Below are 21,644 nucleotides of genomic sequence, written 5' to 3'. Positions count from 1 at the left end.
GGAGAGAAATCTGAGGTCTTTCTCCGCACGACACCATAACACCAAGTTTCATTAAATTTCTATCCATCAACTTATGCTCTGTCACTATACATATGAACCACAAAATTGACAAATTTTGACCAAATGCAAATAATATGTTGTTTACTTTGACCGAAATAAAGGTGTAATCTGATAAAAATGGTTTATCTGAAAGAAAATCATCCTCACAAAGACCAATAAAACCTATCATTTTTTGACAACAATCTCCTGTACCTATATTCGCCATTATTACATATGCGCTAAGATTCGGACAGATTCAATGCCAAACTCTAGCTTCTCTGTCCTGGTTCCTCATTTACCAAAGAAAACTCATAATTAATGATCTACTCATTCAGCCACGTTTTGTATCCTAACTTGGATATTCGTAGCGTCAGCATCTTATACACTCATCACACACAACTAAAGCAAATTAGTACATTATCGGCGATATTGTTAACCTCCCTCATGATACTCTCGCCACACGCCTTTGGGGGCCATTTTATATGTACCCTATAGGGCACATTAATACTGCAGGATGATACCTACCTGCTCTTCTTGTTCTTGCATACGGGCTCCAGCTCAGCTACAATCGGCAGAAAGGGTCGTTAATTTTGGGTTCTATGACGAGAGGATCATGGGTGACTCAATACTACATTAAACTACGAAATGAGGAACACAAACGCACCTACTGACATTTTGAGCACAAGTTGTGTATTCTTAACTCAACATTTCTTTTCCTTTATATTACAATTTATTGCACCAATCGTGCTAAAATGGATGCCCAACAGGCTCATATCATGAATAAGATAAACATCAAACAAAGAAAATTATTCGCTATCTGGTTGGTTTGTCGTGTGGAGACTATATAAGTGAACTCAAGAAACAAATGTGCTCTTATACGGAACAGCCACGCTGTACTTGCACATGAAGTATATGATGCTAGGGTGAGAACTTGTCATGCAGAAATAACGCCACTAAAAGATCCCCACATATATTTGAGAAAATGCCCACACAAGATAATAAGTTTGAACCTACGACTACAGACATAATCATTCTAATCTCGCATGAAATATCACTCCTTTGTGGATATGAACCAAGGTCCATTCAAACAAACATTATATTTACAAAATTTACGGCATAAACAAGTTTTCTTAGTGCCTCGTTTCCATCTACCGCCCTACCATTATAAACAAAGTTAAATAAAGTATGAGAGAAAGAGGGGATGAATGAATGTACCCTCGCACATGCTTGTCTCGCCTGCGGGAAGGAATTCCAGCCCTCGTCTTGTATTTTAGAAATGGCTGCGAGCCTCCCCACTGTGCCGGCAAGGTAAACGACCTCCAAGGCCTGGGCCGTGAAGCACCCTCACACAAACAAAACAAAAACATAACCCAGTTTCAAACATGCAGAGCTCTACTCTACCTTAACCTTGTCTCAACACATGACGAAAATCGCCACGATAAATGAGTGAGGAAATCAACATACGTGTCTGCACTATCCAACGTCCGTGACAGACCGCCCTGGGTCTCGATTCGACCACCTGGAGTATTACACATGTTATACATATCCATCTCGCCGTCCGCCTAAGCGACGTGTTCCAGTTAACCCTCAAGTCATGGGTTCAAGCCCTAACTTGACATAGTACAAAGGGTCGCAAATATATGTGACATCGCCTACGGGTTATACCCATTACCCTCACATTCAATCCAACACCATATAAACATGGAGTAAACAATTAAATCCAGGCCGCATACGTGCTCTACATTGTGCAGACGTATTCCCCTCCCAGCATATGGGTACTCTATCATGATTAACCTATAAATACAAGCAGATATCGACAGATGCCGGGCACTAAGAAACATTGATCTAAGCTCGTGCCTAAGCTTCCCTACGACTACTATCATATGCTACCTTAATCCTTGCTTACCTGTAGACAATAAAACATACAATTGTGTATACCTAACCTAAATTATATAGAGGAAATATCTTAATAAATGGCCTAATGGGCCGTAATCCTACTCCTTACTATTTTTACAAATTAATCACCGTATTTCTGCATAACAACCCCCCAACCCTACACATATATATTAATTATTGTTCACTTATCTATCATCTTGGAGACCTCTTTCTTCCTCCGTCAGGGTTAAGCAATGCCTGCTCAGCCCATCATGGTAGCGATGTGGTCCTGGGTCGATCCTCTGCGTCCAGTCTCCATGGGTTGCTCGTTCATGAAGCCGTCTTCTTGAGGGATGACTCGTTCATGAGGCCTTCTTCTTGAGGTTGTGGTCGGCAGGTCTCGTATCACACGTCTCTCGAAACACAGCACGAGTCTTCACTGGAATGAAATGCCTAATTTATTAACAGCACAGCATTCCCGGTACTTTTCTTTAATTTTCGATGCAAAAATCAGTACTGGCGATCCGCGACGTTAAAGTCATCGTTCCCCTTCAACTACGTAATCGCGCACGAATGTATATAGGCAATCTACTATCTGAAATCAACAACTTAATCAGTCAAACAAATTGTCACTATCTCATGCTTGACTGATTCATACCCATACGTATAGCAGGAATAGCATAAATGACTTTAGTTTATACTTGCACTTCTTCTGCACCTCACACTATATTTGCGTGGTTACCCGTACCTCTTCATGATGAAGTCTACACGTACGGCATCGTCTACAGTCAGTTAATTAGGCACTTGCGACCTCACTTGTAAAGCGTCTAAATACAATCATGCGATTGAATAGTTACTGGAAAGTTTATGAATCACCGATTCACTGAATAAACATTAGCACAACCGTATTAAAGTAATCACCATCTTTGTCATAAACAAAGGTTTCTGGCGCGAGCATCAGCAGAACGCGACACACACAGACAGCGATCTTATCATGGACTGATCACCTCCTTCCACCTTCCTTGCTCTTATAGAATCCAGGAACCCACGCGACTCGCTGGGAAGTCCCGGGAAACAACTTGAGATTGGCATGTGGCCTCGAAACATTTTCTCACGGCAGTCGGCCTCCCACGTAGTTCTTTATTCAACTATATATTGATAGACTTTGAGGTGTCTATGGCTTCAGAAAATTCTGTCACCGATTCCCAACCTATTACTTTCTTGTAAAACCTTCAAATATAGGAGTTATGCCTCAATTTCCATAGCGTGGTGAGCCTGTCGGTTCCCGCTGAAATTCTCTGTTAAGGTGGCACGTCTCTCCCCCAGACAACACCCATCTCTCTTTCTTTCTTCCTCCTATATTCTTTCTTTATCGCACACGACCACGCCTTGCCTCGGGAATCCCCTTCTCGATTCCCGCTCTCCATATAGCATCACGCCCTCACAGTTAGCGTCCTGTTGCGCATTCTTTTATCAGCGTTAAATATCCATTCTTATAACCAACAGAATGGTACAATACCATTAGCTGCCACCCCCGGAGGCCCGGGTTCGATTCCCGGCTCTGCCACGAAATTTTTGAAAAGTGGTACGAGGGCTGGAACGGGGTCCACTCAGCCTCGGGAGGTCAACTGAGTAGAGGTGGGTTCGATTCCCACCTCAGCCATCCTGGAAGTGGTTTTCCGTGGTTTCCTACTTCTCCTCCAGGCAAATGCTGGGATAGTACCTACCTTAAGGCCACGGCCGCTTCCTTCCCTCTTCCTTGTCTATCCCTTCCAATCTTCCCATCCCCCACCAAGGCCCCTGTTCAGTATAGCAGGTGAGGCCACCTGGGCGAGGCACTGATCATTCTCCCCAGTTGTATCCCCCGATCCGATGTCTGAAGCTCCAGGACACTGCCCTTGAGGCGGTAGAGGTGGGATCCCTCGCTAAGTCCGAGGGAAAAGCCAACCCTGGACAATAAACAGATTAAGAAAGAAATAATATACCACATTTTTTTATATTGTAATAGTTATTTCACGATCTCTATTCCATTTTACAAGACATAGTTTTTAACAGTATTCATAAGTCATTCCCAATCAGGTACCTGTCTATTCCTAAGGTAAAAATGGCTGATGCCTACTATTGATAGGCGAAACAAGTACCATCTAATGTATTAATTTTATGTTAACAATTTGATAGGGACAAAATCCTAACTTTTAAGATTGTATTGTATTGAATAGGTGGGAGAACAATAAAAACATACTAGTGTTGTTTATATTTCAACAACGATCATAAATTCCCATAATTTTGGTCTAGTTCTTCTAGGCTTATTCATCCAGAGTCACGATGACCCCTCAGAGCTATTTGCTGCCTCCCGCAAAGTCGTATTGTTTGTATTGTAGGGATTAGCTGTTTTCTATTATTCTTAATATCCAGTCTTCTTTGGGCATTTACTTGATTGATAATACTTTCAGCCTTTTCCTTAACTATACCTTTTGTATTTTCAGCAATCAAAACATATTTCTTACGATGGGATAAGTTTTCATGTTTGCTAAACATTTCCCTGGCTTTTTTAAGATTGGTAAAAGCCTGACTGACCAACACCCCTGCCACTTGGTAATCTCCCTTCCCTACATTTTCGGTTGGGAAAATAACACCCAGTACTTGCAAAAAGATTCAGATTTTTCCTCTGAATAAGCTAACGATGGAAATTCTTCTAGCCACTTCATTTGAAAAGATCTAGTATGATTTGAACTAGTAATGGAGGGAAATTTGTGTCGAGGCTGAGGTTTCCAAACATTTTCTAACATAACATTTTTCTTTTCGTTTGTGAAAGACTGAACGGAATTGTTGTGACTGGTTTCCAATATCATAGATATTTTTCCTTATTTGGTTAGGCCTACTATCCTCCATAACCGGAACTATATTAATATAGCTCGAAGTAGCGACATCACAAGAAGCAGTTCTACCAACGCAGCCAACTTCAGCATTGTCACCTACCGGGCGAGTTGGCCGTGCGCGTAGAGGCGCGCGGCTGTGAGCTTGCATCCGGGAGATAGTAGGTTCGAATCCCACTATCGGCAGCCCTGAAAATGGTTTTCCGTGGTTTCCCATTTTCACACCAGGCAAATGCTGGGGCTGTACCTTACTTAAGGCCACAGCCGCTTCCTACCAACTCCTTGGCCTTTCCCATCCCATCGTCGCCATAAGACCTACCTGTGTCGGTGCGACGTAAAGCCCCTAGCAAAAAAAGCATTGTCACCGTCACGCCCATTTGCACTTTGTCCATTCGTAACACTACCGACATCAGGACTATCGCCAACAGTACTTACGGCCAACTTCAGTATACTGTTAAAGTACATAAACATTAACACTTAAAAGAGCACCATACTTAAGTACAACAGATGTCAAACAAACGTAAACAACAACCAATGATTGCCACTGAACTGTTTATCACAACCCTGGTGCCCGGTTGTTGTGCTGGCCTCTGGCGGCAACTGGTGTAGTTCATTTGTCCGCGCACACGCAGATAGCCGGGCTGGGGCGGGAGCTTCCGGTGTTCAGAAAAATCAAATTGTCAGTGATCACTGAGAACAACTTCACACCACTTCTACTCCACTCCCCTACCTACATGGGCGTTTATTCATTATTCATTAAAATGATAAAATGATTCGTTAAAATAATTCAGATTACGGTACTTATTTTTTTCTTTATATTTATTATTTCGGGGGGGGGGGGGCAGGCCAGATTCTTCACACCCTCAAATTCACAAACGAGCGGCATACAACAGCATGGTATACAGAGCCTTCAGTGTTCCAATGTCAAAAAGATACCTCAAAGATGAGTTGAACACTATTCGTAATATAGCTAAATCTAATGGATACAATAGTTTCTTTATTGAAAGAATAATCAATAAATATAAGTATCGCCCCTCAACCACTTTGAAAAACGATAAACAAAACAACTCCTCTTTTTCTACCTTTACGTTCAACGAACAAATTTAGTCACCAACATCTTTCAAAAGCACTATATAAAAGTAGTTTTCAAAACCAATAACAGGAATGCAGAAGTCTTACATAAATGCTACATCCATAAACAAGTTCAATAGTTTTTCAAAATCAGGAGTGTACAGCATTATTTGCAACAGTTGTAATTCTTCTTACGTTGGATAGACTGGGAGGATCTTTAATACAAGATACTCAGAACATGTTAATGCCCTGAAGTCCAACAAGTTTTCGGCTGTAGGACAGCATATGCATGACTATAATCACAAATTCACAGACATAAAAATAGATATGGAAATTCTTGAAATAATCAACGAAGGACCCCTCCTTAACTTTATAAAAAGCTGCTTCATACATAGGGAGGAATATTTTAACCTGAATTATAATCTTAATGACATTTCAGAAAAGCCAAATATCCTGTTTGACCTTCTAATTCCCATTTTTAGAACCGTCAAACCAAGAAGTCGTATTTCAGTTTTTCTTATTATTCACAGCACCTTTCCTCAGCAGCCATCTGTTTTCCTACATCCTTAGGCCCAGCTTTAATTCCCTTTCCTTTACCCGTCCTCCCTCCTTGCCCTGCCCTCTCCCTTTTCTTAAAATTTTACAACTGTTAGTATGAGGCTCTCCTTTAGTTTATTAATTTTGACTATCATTTATTCAGGTTAACTTTGTGGACACCGCATTGAATTGCGAATTTCTACCAGCTGCAGTCTAAAAATGTGCCAGTTATTTAATCATATCTTCGTGTGCCGTCCTTGATTCAACCATTGACAATGTCCAACAGAGGAACTTTTCAACATTTTCCTTATATTTTAACAAGCACTAATGGAACATTTTTACATGTTGCAACACATGTAATGACCGAGTGCACCAACCTCGGTAAAGAGAATACTGCAGTAAACTGAACAATTTTACCAGGGTAAAGTCGTATTTCTGTTGCACCAAGCTCGGTTTCGAGTTTACCGACATTTTACCGCGGTATAATGTTAACCGCGCGTGAGCGAGTGGTTAACTAAGAAAACAGCGGTAAAGTTGTATTTGTGCTCTGTGGTTAAAGATTCCAAGATGGAGCTTAACAACTAAAGGTTATATCTCCAGTATCTTAATCAGTTTGAAAGAAATGAAGGGAGAATTATAGAAGAGAGACGCGATTTATTTGAAGAATTAAGCGATGTTTCATTCCAGAGAAGATTTAAATGGTGAACAATTGGAATGCCCGACAGAGAAACTGTCCTATATCGCCTAGAAATCGTTTTTTAATAGCGCTGCGGTTCTATGCAACTGGAACATTTCAAGGAGTGATCGGTGACGTCTGTGATGTTGACAGAACAACTGTATGCCGCATAATACACAAGGTTTCTGATCTACTTGCGTCGTTATCGCCACAGTTCATTCAACTTCCACTTACGCAGCAGGAACAAAGGGAGGTTATGGAAGGGTTTCATACAATAGGTGGGTTCCCTGGTGTGTTGGGTGCGCTGGACTGCACTCATATGCGAATACAGTCTCCCAGAGTTGAAAATGGGGAGGTATTTAGAAATAGGAAAGGTTATTTCTCGCTAAACGTGCAAACTGTGAGCGATTCGAACCTCATGATACAAGATATTGTAGCAAGATGGCCAGGGTCGACTCATGATAGCACAATATTTCACAATTCTCGGCTGAGAGCGCGTCTTGAGACGAGAGAAATAGCTAATGGCTATCTTTTGGGTGGTGGAGGTTACCCATGTAAATCCTTCCTCCTTACTCCTGTTCAGAATCCCATCTCCCCAGCAGAACAACGATATAACAGAGCCCGTATTGCCACAAGGAATGTTGTCGAGAGACAATATGGTGTGTGGAAAAGGAGGTTCCCTTCCATGTCTTTAGGACTTCGATGCAACATTCAAAACATGTCGAACATTATTGTTGCCACGGCTGTGCTGCACAACATTGCCATTGCAGCTCGAGAAATAGATCCTCCCAATGACCCTGAAATTAATCTTCAATTACTTGATCAAGAAGAAGAAGAAGAAGGCAATTTACCAATACCTGCTGTGCATCTGCATCTCAGGAATGATGATAATCCAGGACAAGTTACCAGACGTGCTGTAATTAAGACATTTTACATAAATTCAAACAAAGTGAAGGTGAGATTTTATTTTAAAACATTTCTTTTACAATGGTTCAGTATTTTTTCCTTTCCAGTAGGCAATTTTTTCTTTTAATAATTCCTTTTTTAATTTAAAAATTTCTAATTCCTCCTTAATATTTTCTTTCTTCAGCGCCATGTCCAACAGAAGTGCTTCTCGCTGCACTTCTGCAGCACTTGATATGGACTCCGTTGCTGTCAGCTTCCTCTTTTTTTGTACCTCCGGGTGTCTTCCTCGATTGGTGCTGCAAAGAAAAATATACACCCATTCTTTTAGTGAAGAGAGAAAAAATGCAGTGCCATGTAAATTGAAAAGGAATATTTAATAGTTTGGCCTCGGTGTTATAAATATTGGTGATTTTTAAATTTAGTTTTACTATCTAAACTCTACCTCCAGTGCAGTGCAGTACAGTGCAGTGCAGTGCAGTGAAGTTTTTCTAAAACTAAATTAAAACAGAAAATTTTCACCTTTAGGCCTACACCACTTGAAGGTCTTGTTGGTGTATGTAGTGGAGTTTGCCCATAATCATGAGAACACTGGCCTAAGTTGTCACCCTCATCATCATCATTGTTAACACCAAAGTCCCCCTAAAACAATATATATATATATGTATTATTACATAAACACAGTCTGTACCTCTGTGGTCTGCGGTTACTTGTGTGTAGTTTTGTGCATTGTGATATATGGTGAACATATTAACATACCGTACTCACATTAGCAATATCTCGTAGTGTGTCCAGAGGGTTGGAAGTACTGGGAGGTCTTTTCAGACTGTCTTCAGGTTCTGGAAGTTATATTACAGTTTATTATTTTAAGTGATCTACTATATGCTATTGTTAAATTAAATTTACAAGCAAGATATATATATGAGTTTACTACCATATAAGTATCCTATTTAGGCCAACCTTTGTTTTCTGCATAACCCGCATCCGAGTCATGAGTGCTTGGAATACACACACTGCTTTCCGCAATAATCCCAAGCACCCTTTTGTCAATATCCTGCACTTTCGACGGTACGCCAGGTCCACCCCCTGTCTTGTACATTTCTACCTTTTCATTGGCAGAGGCTCTTCTAGCCCTTCTTTTAAGGTTTTCATACACACCTTTTAAGTTGGTGTGTGACCTAGGTGTGGTACCTAAATAATATGTACAGAAAAATATAATGGAACATGTTGCAACAGGATAATAAAACATATATACAAATGCCTGAACCCCAGAGACAAAGTACACTACTGTATGTGCAATTACAATCTTCAGGTCTGTACAGTTGTTGTTCAGTAAAATACTGAGCACATAGTACTGTATAAGATCCTCATGGGTACACTTTTCTCAGAAACAAGTGAACCTATAAGTATAATATTTGTTATGGGTATCCAGAGTATTTGTTCTATTTGGGAGCTGAATTATACTTTAATAACAATTTAAAATTACTTTAATAAAATATAATTGCAACAAACATAGAATGCCATAAATATAACATTGCAGGATTATCCTCCTAATCAATACAAGTTCAAATTAGTAAGCAGTTTCTGTCTAACATATCAACAACATGAATTACACAATATCAACATCGAGCTCTACACCATAAGTGACCTGCATTGGAAGAATTTAAGCATGTGCAAACTATTTTAATGTTATCAATATAAGCACAGATTCATCAAGCACTAATGTAACAAACTGACAAAAAATACTGAAGTAGGCTATATGCCATTTTAATGTTAACAAAATAAGTACAGACTCTTTTCATCATGCACTAGTGTAACAAAGTGACAAGATTTTAAGTGTATATTACTTTCAGAAATAATTCTATGCATAAGCTAATTAGTTTTTAGGATATCTTACAGTTATATGGCTGAAGATGGCCCAAAATGTAGGGCTGAAACTAGAACCATGTAATAAAATGTGTACTAATCTGAAATTGTATTTATTAGGAGGAACATCCTTCAATATTATATTTAGGCCTATACAATATACATACCATCAATACAGAACATGAAACTCATTAGTTTACAAAGAATACAGTACTATGCGTTCATTCTTTTTCTGAGTGACTACATATGATGCTAACCTACACATTCTGCCCTTTCTAGTGGCATGTAGTCCTAAAAATGCTTTATGGTTCCCACATAACCTGCATCATTGATGGCTCATTGAGCACCGTGTGACAGCTGTTATGCAGTGTCTTTCGGACTGTTCAGCAGTTTGCTGCAGTGTTCTAATAGCATGAAGTTATTGAATTCTTTGGAGAAACTGAAGTGATGAGGACGTGCTCTCTGGAGGAAAAAAGTTAATAAGGATATTTTTCACAATAGAAATCATAACACTTGTCCAGGTAAGCAATAAGGTTAAACTGGCATGGGGTCATTGCAATCTTCCCATGGTGAAATCTATAAGAATTTACAGTAAGTTTCTCCATTTGTGTGATCAGCAGATCCCCATTAGTTTTTGTAAATTTATTATAGCAGAACAAGTACTCTTACAGAGCTTACCATTTGTTGGAGTTACACATACATCACCCATAACCAATAACCACATCTGAGCATACTGACATACGAAGCAAAATTACTTCAGTAGATTATAACATTAACCAATCTTGTGCTTCATTACACCACAGTAGCATGCAATATCAAAGCAGCCTTTGTGTTCCACTTCAGTGAGCAAGATATTGAATGATTATTTACTATTAAGCTGCAGTGAACCTCATGACTGAAAATGATAAAAATTATGAGGCTTTTCTTTACGAAGAGTTCCAGAATGGAGTCAGATACTGGTCCCTACACAGACCAGTCGCACTGCTGACAGTATTTTGGATAATCCTGTTAGGTTGTGAATAGTACAGCAGGCAATGAAGCCACAACTGGAAAGATTACATACAGTCACAACAGCAATCAGTCAGAAAGGAAGGAAACGTGTCCTGAATCCAAGTAAGTGGGTAAGTAACAAGCCCAATGCAAGCTATGTAGCCAGGAAATCTTACATGGATAAAATGGGTCAGAATGTAAAGTACAGAGCAATGAAATCACCATGATTCTGCAGGATGCATTACCATAAAAAAATAAGGGAACAGAAAGATTGGAAATATTCTGTTCATATTACTGTTATGCCCATCATAAAAAGTAATGATACCGAAAGGCATTTTATTCGTTCGTCCACAGATTTCACATTCTAGGAGCAGGTAGTTTTAATCAAAAGACAGTTCTCTGACATGCAAACTTATAGTGAATAAAACGGTGGCAACACCTCTTTCGTCTACGTTTGTTTACAGACTACAACAAAAAACGTAGACGAGAGAGGTGTTGCCACCAACTACTTCTAAATACAAGCTCGAGACCTGCTGTTTGCTATATTGAAACTTGCCATAGTATATCACAAGTTGGGATATATAACACAACAAAATTTCTTCATGACAAAGGCCCATATCAATAAGACGTACACCAGTTTCAGAATGTTCTCGAAGATTACCTTACGCAGCTAAAATCAACATAATTTAGAAGCAAAGGAACTGCACAGAGGACAGAAGAATGGAATCTATGTAGCATGAATTGAAAATTTTAACAAGTGTCTACCTATACGTACCATTTTAATGTGTTGAAACTTTTTAAATGTTATATATTGTGGCCTGTGTGTTTTAATATGTTTTACATACTCATGTTCTAATTTGTAACTTTTTACCCTGACTACTGATATTTTAATTATATGCTATTGTATACATTTCCATCCCCCATTAGACATCCGGATGCCTAATACAATAACAACGTGTGAAATGTCTAATGGCTAAAACAAATCTTGTACTAGCTGATGATGGCCGTTAAAGAGCCGAAACCGGTACTAGTTTAATCTATTAAAATAAATTGTGTATTGAATGGTGGAAAAACACAAGGTGTACCATTACGACATACGTTTATTTATTATTGAGAATGCAGCATGGATATTTTCTGAGTCATTGCATATACTGACAGGAGGAAAATATTTAAGAATTTTAGAATTGAATTTGTAGTTGAGATACTTGTATATTCATTTTCTAATGAAAAAATATCTCTTTCACATTCAAAATGGGATATTTTGTTCCAGCAATGTGCGCTGAGTTCCGGCTACTACTACTTCAAATGTCCACTGTGTAACAACAAACCAGTGTTCCAGGATGCCATGCTTGAAAATGGAATTTATATTCCGGAGAGGTGAAGTGGTATAACTTAATCATAATTCCTTAGATTTAGAAATGTTAGTAGAATGTATAGATTATCTTTCTCTTTTATTATGAGATTACAAATCTTATGATCATTAGTTAGCTCAGCTTTTCTTTCATATTCCTTAAAGATTAGTGATGAAAAGTCCAACTACTACTACTACTACTACTACTACTACTACTACTACTACTACTACTACTACTACTACTACTACTACTACTACTACTACTACTACCACTACCAATGGGGGATTATTTATGTTCAAGTTTACATCATGTCGTTATTTTATCACGGAGTAATGTTGAAAGGTTTGAAAATGCAAAATTGGAGATAAGTTGGAAGTTAGTGGAGATGGTGAACTTTATAGTAGTGATCCAGGAAGGAGAGTATTCATTCTGGTGAAAGAAGAATTTGTAAGCTATGAAAAAGTTTAAGATGAGAAACGTAAAATTCTAGATGTAAAGCTCATTATAACGATAATAGGTATTGTGATGTCTTTGTAGTATACAGGCCGGGAAAGGTTAGTGCTGACGCTGATTCTGAATTATTTGAGAAGATAATTAGCTATGTGGGAAAGGATACGGAAAAGAATGTGATTGTAGCGGGAGATCACAATTTACAAAATGACAATTGGGAAGGTAATGCAAACGACAGGAAGCATGACCAACAAATGGCAAATGAGTTAATATGAGAAGTACAGCTGGTTCAGACAGTGATCGAACCAACCAGAGGGAAGAATATTCTGGATGTGGTACTGGTAAAACCAGATGGAACTCTACAGAGAAACTGAAGTAATAGATGGGATCAGCGATCACAAAGCTGTTTTTGTTGTAGTTAAAAATAAATGTGATAAAAAGGAAGGTCTTAAAACTAGGACTGTTAAACAGTACCATATGGCTGATAAAACAGGCATGGGGGACTTTTTAAAAAGTAACTATGATCCGTGGAAAAATGTGAATAAAAATGTGAAACAGGCTCTGGGCAGGGTTTAAAGCAATTGTTGAGAAATGTGAAAACAGGTTTGTACCTTTTAAGGTAGTAATGAATGGTAAAGACCCACTATACTATAACAGAGACATAAGGAGACTAAGGAGGAGGTGCAGGTTGGAAAGAAAGATAGTTAGAAATGGCTGTGGAAGTAAGAAGAGATTGAAGGAACTTAATAGGAAAATGAATCTAGCAAAGAAGTCAGCTAAAGGATAACATGATAACAAGCATAATTGGCAGTCATGCAAATTTTAGTGAAACAGGTTCCAAGAAGGACATTCCAGGAATGGTTGATAAGCAAGGGGAGTGTGTATGCGAGGATCTTCAGAACGCAGAAGTATTCATTTGGCAGTATGTAAAGATTGTTGGTTACAGGGATAATGTCCAGTTAGAGGAGGTGACTAATACTAAAGAAGTATTAAAATTTACATATGGTAACAACATTTACCATATGATACCAAAGTTGAAAACTAGAAATGCAGCTGGAATTGATAAGATTTCGGGGGATATACTGAAGACGGGTTGGCATATAGTACCATATCAGAAGTACCTATTTGATTATTGTTCGAATGAAGGAGCTATACCAAATGAATGGAGAGTTACTACAGTAGCCCCTGTGTATAAAGGAAAGTGTCATAGACATAAAGCTGAAAATTACAGGCCAGTCAGTTTGACATTCATTGCATGTAAGCATTGGGAAAGTATTCTTTCTGATTATATTAGACATGTTTGCAAAATTAATAACTGGTTAGATAGAAAGCAGTTCAGGTTTAGGGAATGTATTCCAGCAAGATATAGCAGATATCTTGGATTCAAGAGGTCAAGTGGATTGTATGGTGATTGACCTGTCTAAGGCATTTGATAGTGTGGATCATGGGAGACTACTGGCAAAAATGAGTGTAATAGTACTAGACAAAAGAGTGACTGAACGGGTGGCTATATTTCTAGAAAATAGATCTCGGAGAATTACAGTAGGCAAATCTTTATCTGACCCTAATTATAAGAGGAATTCCTCAAGGCAGTATTATTGGACCTTTATAGTTTCTTATATATATATCAATGATATGAGTAAAGAAGTGGAATCAGAGATAAGGCTTTTTGTGGATGATGTTACTCTGTATAGAGTAATAAGTTACAAGATTGTGAGCAACTGCAAAATGATCTCTGTAATGTTGTGAGATGGACAGTACGCAGTGGTATGATGATAAACTGGGTTAAAAGTCGGGTTAGAAGTTTCACAAATAGGAAATGTCCTCGATTTTAATTACTGCGTTGATGGGGTGAAAGTTCCTTATGGGAATCATTGTAAGTACCTAGGTGTTAATCTAAAGAAAGATCTTCATTGGGGTAATCACATAAATGGGATTGTAAATAAAGGGTACAAATCTCTGCACATGGCTATGAGGGTGTTCAGGGGTTATAGGAAGGATAAAAGGGAGAAGGCATATACGTCTCCGGTAAAACCCCAACTAGAGTATGGTTCCAGTGTATGGGACCCTCGCCAGAATTACTTGATTCGATAACTGGAAAAAATCCAAAGAACAGCAGCTTAATTTGTTCTGGGTGATTTCCGACAAAAGAGTAGCGTTACAAAAATGTTGCAGTGTTTGGGGTGGGAAGACTTGGGGGAAAGGAGACAAGCTGTTCGACTAAGTGGTATGCGAGAAAAGAAACTAAGAAACAATGTTAGGCTTTGGTCCACCCAATCAATACACATCACTTTACATGTGAACTGTTAAATTAAAAAACATATTAAATATATTTTGGGACATGTTTCATCTCTATTTGAGACTTCATCAGCCATAAAATCACGTGGTAGATTGAGAAATGCAAAAAATATAAATACTGTACAAATACATTATTTACACAAATTGACCTCACTTCTTGCAAAAACTTTTGTTGTCTTCAATGTTAAAAAATGAAATATAACTTGAAATATGACAAACCTGCCATAACGTCTCGTACGGAATAAATGTCCATTTTTTCTGTCTGTATTTATTCTTTTTGATCTGTTGAGAAAACATCGGAGAACAAATATACACACATTTAATGAGGTAGTTGAAGACTTCTTGCAAACAATATTTCTGCAAAGTTAAATATGAACGACCTTACTTGAAAAACGTTGCAAGCATTGTTGGAATCTGGTATTTCAGTGTGTTGACTGGGGAGATTGAAATTCTGGCCTCGGAAAGAAAGATAATTCTACAAGTTAATGCTTTTAAATGTTCTAATATGGATTTAGTATCAATCCTTTTCTGAGAGTTATAAAACCTGCAGTCTTTTTTTTGTGCACGTTACATTTTAAATCTTTGTATCATTTCGCATTCGTACCGACTTGTGCAGCGAGCGCACTTTCCAGCTGAGTCAAAGTCGCGAATAACCGTAATTTTGGCGGTGTTCATGATATTTTTTTCTCTTTCCAATTTGATTGGGATTAGTGATGGGCAGAATTGAATATAATGCATTTGAGAACTTAAGGATCGATACTTACATTCAAAACCATATTCTTGAGTTCAACATAATCTATAAAAGTCGATGTAGGCCTAATTTACACGGTACGAGATTTCCATGAACTCACTACGAACAGTATACCGGTGACCACATTACAACGGAAAAATTTAAAAAAAAGGATATTGCCGTCATGTTGGGCGCTTTGGTATCTAATATGCTTTATTTTATTAGATTAGATTAGAGAATTAAAAACCAGTTGTAGTCGGACGTTGTTTGGCTTGGCGTTACGGGTATTAGCTTTTTCAAAGTTGTTATCCGTGAAAACTGGCGATGGTTGACATTTCTGAATTACAGGATGGCTGTTAATTCGTAATCACGTAATTGGAAGGTTGATTTCTGTATTACAAAGACTTTGAATGAACAAGGTTCTACTGTATCGCAAAACTAACATCAGATTTTGTCGGTGTGTCTATTTCAAGTGTTTACATTGCACGAAAAGAATTATCCACCACCAGTCGTGTTACTGTCCAGTAAAAAGAGACAACATATTAGAAGTGTTTTACACATGGAGTGTGACGAACTTGTAAGTAAGTTAGGAGAGGATTCTAGTGATGCAAGAGACAACGAATCTTCCCATCTACAGGGAATCGAGCCTATTGCAAGTTCTGATTAATGAAATACCTGTCACGTAAGTAGGCCTACTTGCTCCTTTTCATGAAAAATATATTTAATTGCAGTGATAATGTATTTTTATCATCTCAGGCAAACCATACATCCGTAAATTTACATGTTCATATTTGCATAAAGACCATGCAGACCTCGTGGAATGATACAGAATGTTATGCCTACGTTACTCTTTCGATGGAAGGAATTTTAGTTCATTTCATTTTTTCCCAAAATGAGGGTGCGGGCATTATTCGACGGCAGGGAATATTCGGGTAAATACGGTATGTTAGTGGAGTTAGTGCAGATGGAGAACTTTATAGTAATGGTCCAGAATCTTTTTCTGATGAATGTAGTCGTGATAATGATTCAATGAATCTTGAAAATGGTGAACAACTTTTGTGTGAAGTCCGAGGGACAGGGGTACAGAGGAATGTTCCTATTAATAAGTGGAGTCGTGATATTTGTTTAGATGATTTGGGAATACAGGGAAACAATGCTGTTTCAGATCACTTATCTACTGTATCTTCTTGGCGTACAGAAAAATATATTTGTTTGAATTATTTGAGGCGGTCCGTTCCAAAACTCGTCTTGTCCATCATAAGTTATTTTTCAGGAAAAGCGAAAAACCTGTAATTTTTGTAATATAAGTCTCACTTGTTTAAATGTATTACAACGCGTTCAAGTCCAATGTCATAGGGTCGTCTTACTGAAGAATTATAAATATAATTAATAGAACGTCCATAAATTACATTTGTATTTTGGATAAGACAAGTTTTGGAGCACCCAAAAAATTCAAAATATATTACCTCACACAACTTATTTTTAAACAAGAAAAATGAAAGGATTGAGAATATAATCTTGTAATAAAACTCACCAGTACACTCATGCACCTTTTTGCTATCAGTATAATGATATTCACAAATAAATTAAACACAGCAGCGTGATTTATCATATTTACATCCTATCCATAGTATTTGGAGAGAATTCTTCCTTTATAGGCTACACTGTACTCACAATAGAAGTAACATGAACAATAAAACATGACTTTGTTGTTAATCAAACTCTCAAATCTGTTCCCTCCTCTTGAGATCCATCACAAAGAACTTCTGTTTCTTCAACACGATTGTTTTCGTCTACAGAAATTGTGGTGAACAGATTCTTATAAAAAGAAAGCAACTCATTCCTATCCCAATCCATTCCAAAATGCTTTTCAAGCAAACTTTTTACGTCCTTTACTTTGGCGGGATTCAAGTTTACTCCTGGCAATAATTCAGGTGGCATTAGCATATCTCGCAGGCGTTTTCCCTTTTTCTTTACGGATTTTCCTAAACCGATGTCTGAGTTGTAATGAGGTTCTCCCCATAAGGGTGACATTTCCCGGTGAGTCTCTGCTAATAACAAATCGTTTCACTGAAGAAAATTCAAAGTGCCAAGATGCAGGCATTTTCATCATATTTTCAGAAACCATTTTCCAATTGTTCACCGAGCAGTCTCTGCCAAACTTGAAGACTTCAGTTTGCTAAAGATGTCTTCATATTCTTCTGGATTACAGATTATAGGGCATTTCTGTATCTCTCTCTCTTGACTTGAGCAAATACCTTGTCAGAGGGCAGAAATAAGTGGCCTGTCATAGGAAAGACCAATTCAACACTTTCTATATTAGGCGGAGCTGTGTGTGTCAAGAAATATGAGCACATTGCAATCATTGTAGATTAGCGGTTCTGTCCTCCGCAGCCATCCGCTCGAATTCGTATAGTAGTGAAGTTTGACAAATCAGTTTGTGATAATCGATGGTAAACTGCAGATGACGTTTCATTAGACCCCTTGTTGAATTCATGATCCATCCATGTGTATGTAAAAACATTCTCCTTTGTCAACTTGGCAAGTGAGGTACCCCTCACAATGGTAAAATTATAGGTGTACAATTGGCGACTGTAATAGGCAATTTGATCTGGAACTTTTGGATTCACAAGATTCTTTTGGCAGTCAAATGAAAATATTGCCATGCTGTCCCTTTCTCTTGGGGCTTTTTGAAAAAAGCTGCAGCCCTTAGTTTGTGTATTCTAAGTTCCAAGATTAAATCATTCTTCAGTGATACGTTCGAACTTTCAAGTTTAATTTTCTCCTTGAGCTCTATGCACTTTGAGCAAGCGTCAGTAACTGGTGTTCCGAATCCTATGTTGTAGCAACGCGTAAAAATTTCACGGAAGAACCACCGCTTCACCCTCACTTCTTCAGGTGATTTCTTGTTATACATTTTGTAAAGCTTAGCGATGCTTAAATTTCCGGGTAGATACTGTCTGACCGGTGACTTTCAGCGGCAATAGCGACTTTCACAACACTGCAAACTTTCAATGAAACGTTTCAGGGAGTGCCTCTTTTCAGTGTACTCTGGTGTGATCCTAGCTCCTCCCCTCTTTTCTGTTGGAAGTTTCCCTGTTGTGAAGTGATTTCTGGCAATCCTCTGAACCCAATCTTTGCTGACATGCAATACATTCAAGAATGTCTTTTGGCAGAACTGAATGTGAAACTGTTCTGTATTAGCAAGTTTCATATACCTTCCACAACAAGAGCAATATTTTCGGTCATCTTAATACACTCTATTCACAGCACAAAACTGCATGAAAGACTAACACAGTTCAAGAGCAACTCAAAGAGTGGAAAGACTGGCATAAAACGCGGGTATATTGTAGCGTGAGTCGCGTGCTGAAATTATCCATTCTTATTGGTTGATTGTATATGGCGAGTTTTGGAACGACAAGCGCCGTGGATAAGGCGAGTTATGGAACAATAGCCTAAGTTTGGTGACATTTTTCTATGGGAAAAGGCGAGTTTTGGTGCTTAATTTTGTGTTAGAACTATCACAAGCATCACCAAGAAGGCAATGCTACCTCTAACTCTTTTTTTTTTTTAATGGATAATACGAGTTTTGGAACGGACCGCCTCATTTGTGGGTTGGGAATTTTGAGCTAGTAGCAAAGCAGACTGGTATTCATCCTGAATATTTACAAAGAAAAACTGGCACTGTTGGTACCATCTGCCAGGATACTAATGTTGACAAAATAAGGGTATATGTGTATACCCCTAGGGGTATACCCATAATTTATGTGGGTTTTTTTGTTTTACCTGAAATTCACAATTACTTCTTAGGAGACTTTTGTATGTGCCCGGTAGCAAGGCAGGCAGTGACATGAAACAGTTTAGGAAACTTGGGCAAAACTTATATTTTTTGAGTAGCCATGAAAGACGAACACCACAAGATGAACATTATGACTATAGACTGGATTTTTGAAAATGCATATTTTGCGGGTTTATTGGATTTATTGCATATCCAAACATAGCGGCATATTTCAACATATACATTTGAAATGAAGTATAATTTAAAACATCTCTTACAAAATTGGTTTCGCCTGTGTGTTGGCCATCCCTTGTAAGCAACTTTCTGAGTAACAGATATCGAGGTAACAGTATTTTTCGCAAGCACGCTGCCTGGATATTTCAAGAAAGGGACGGGGTGGGACATTATTTGCACCATCTGTGCATTATCCCTTGTAAGCAACTTTCTGAGAAATAATGAGATAGCAGTGTTTAACGAAAGCATGATGCCTGGCTATTTCAAGAAAGGGATGGGGTGAGGCATTCCTTTCACCATCTTGGCATCCACTAGCCCGGAGTTAATTTTGTGACTTCTTCAGTTAATGTGTCTCTTTCGTCTGAGTCTACAAATCCCTTACATCTAAATACTTAAAGAGAAGAGCAGCAGAAAGTATTTATTAAATCAGTGGTTGTCAGGTAATAGTGATTATTGAACTGATGGCATTGTCTATTGTCAAGTATTCCTGAAGGGAGTCAAATGTGAAAAGAAATTTTAACTTGAACTACATGCAAAAACAACTGCAGATATTACAACAAAGAAGGGAAACAACAACAAACTACATACAACTACTTATTACACATGTAAAACCGAAGTCTCCACTTAATACATTTTCAGCCAATCTTTATAAGGCTATAATATGCAGCAAAGTTCTATGGAATAAATTAAACATTCCAGCTCTACAATCATTCTTCAAGAAATATTGTGTAAAACAAAAAAATTATCTACCTCCTCTGTATGAATCGTCCATGGAATTGATCCATTCCGACATTCGAGGACACTGTATTTGGATATCGGTGGATGAAACAACCGATAAATGTGGCCAGTACGTAGCGAATTTCACAGTTGGTAATCTACATCCGGACTAACGTGGCAAACCTCATCTTCTTGCATGTAAGTGCTGGAGAAAACTAATAATAGTACAGTAACAAGATTTGTAAATGTTTTCCCTGTGACTACTGTGGCCAACTGAAATTGAAAGTAATTGCTGCAAGGTGCTTGTAATGGTCACAGACACTGCTGCTTACATGTTGAAGGCAGCATGTCGTGACCCTAAGGGATGTACAACAGGCTGAGGACTTGGGTTCGGAGTTCTGGGAGCGTATAGTCAGATTGGCAAGGTTTAAACACGAATTATATTCTACACCCAGGATATTCACACATCAATATATACAATAATACATACAATATAAAATCTCTGACACCATTTACTCTCAATCCCTTCTCAACTTCAGATCTATGAGAATGTCTTTAAGTCTTGTTCCTAGTACACACAAGAATACTTATAATGCATATATTTACTGTTGAATACTTAACTATGGAGTATAGCTGATTCTTGTACAGCTGACGTCTTCACTCTTCTCTTCTTGTCTTCTCCTCTTCTGCGTAGGTATCCCTGGAACTCGTTAATCTTCGCGGCGACGTGAATTATCCCAATTACAATTAAGCTGCTAGTCTATAAGCTGATATTCCAACACCTACTTTGACAATCGGTGTGGAGAATCTTTGTGATTGTTCAGCAACAAGTCACACTCAGTTCAAGGGCCTGATACCCCTCTATCTTACTATCACTTTACTGCGTCTGCGACTGAATGCTAAGTCTACCAGTACTCCAACAGTTCTCCCTGATTAACTATTCACTCTTCTGCGCGATACTGCCTACCGTCGAAAAGCCTCCTTTGAGGTCTACTAGTCCAAAAGCCTTCTTCGAGTGTCGTGAGTCAAAAAGCCCTCTTGTTTACAAGTTACCCAGTTATATAGTTTCTTCTATTCTTTCTCAAATAATCCTACTGATTCATATACCACCACCACAAGTCACTAGTTCACGTCACAACTGCACTGTTCTCCGATTGGTTGTTGCGCACGGAACCACCCTGTCACGATGCATTACACACATTGTTCCAGAACACTTTGGAAACTGTTTCTACGACTCTTACATGTGACTCTG

The 21,644-nt window shown here is 38.4% G+C and overlaps 1 protein-coding gene across 1 annotated transcript in view; it reads left to right on the top strand.

The window, feature by feature from the left end:
* The window catches only part of LOC136863153 (G2/M phase-specific E3 ubiquitin-protein ligase), a 381,529-nt gene that overhangs the window by 287,075 nt on the left and 72,810 nt on the right, over positions 1–21,644 (top strand). Inside the window, exon 7 of the mRNA XM_067139496.2 lies at positions 12,104–12,210. Coding sequence (XP_066995597.2) covers positions 12,104–12,210 — 107 coding nt within the window. The remainder of the gene's footprint in view (positions 1–12,103; positions 12,211–21,644) is intronic.

This window comes from Anabrus simplex, chromosome 2 (assembly GCF_040414725.1).
Source record: "Anabrus simplex isolate iqAnaSimp1 chromosome 2, ASM4041472v1, whole genome shotgun sequence".
NCBI lineage: Eukaryota > Metazoa > Arthropoda > Insecta > Orthoptera > Tettigoniidae > Anabrus > Anabrus simplex.
This window is presented reverse-complemented; position numbering and strand designations above follow the sequence as displayed.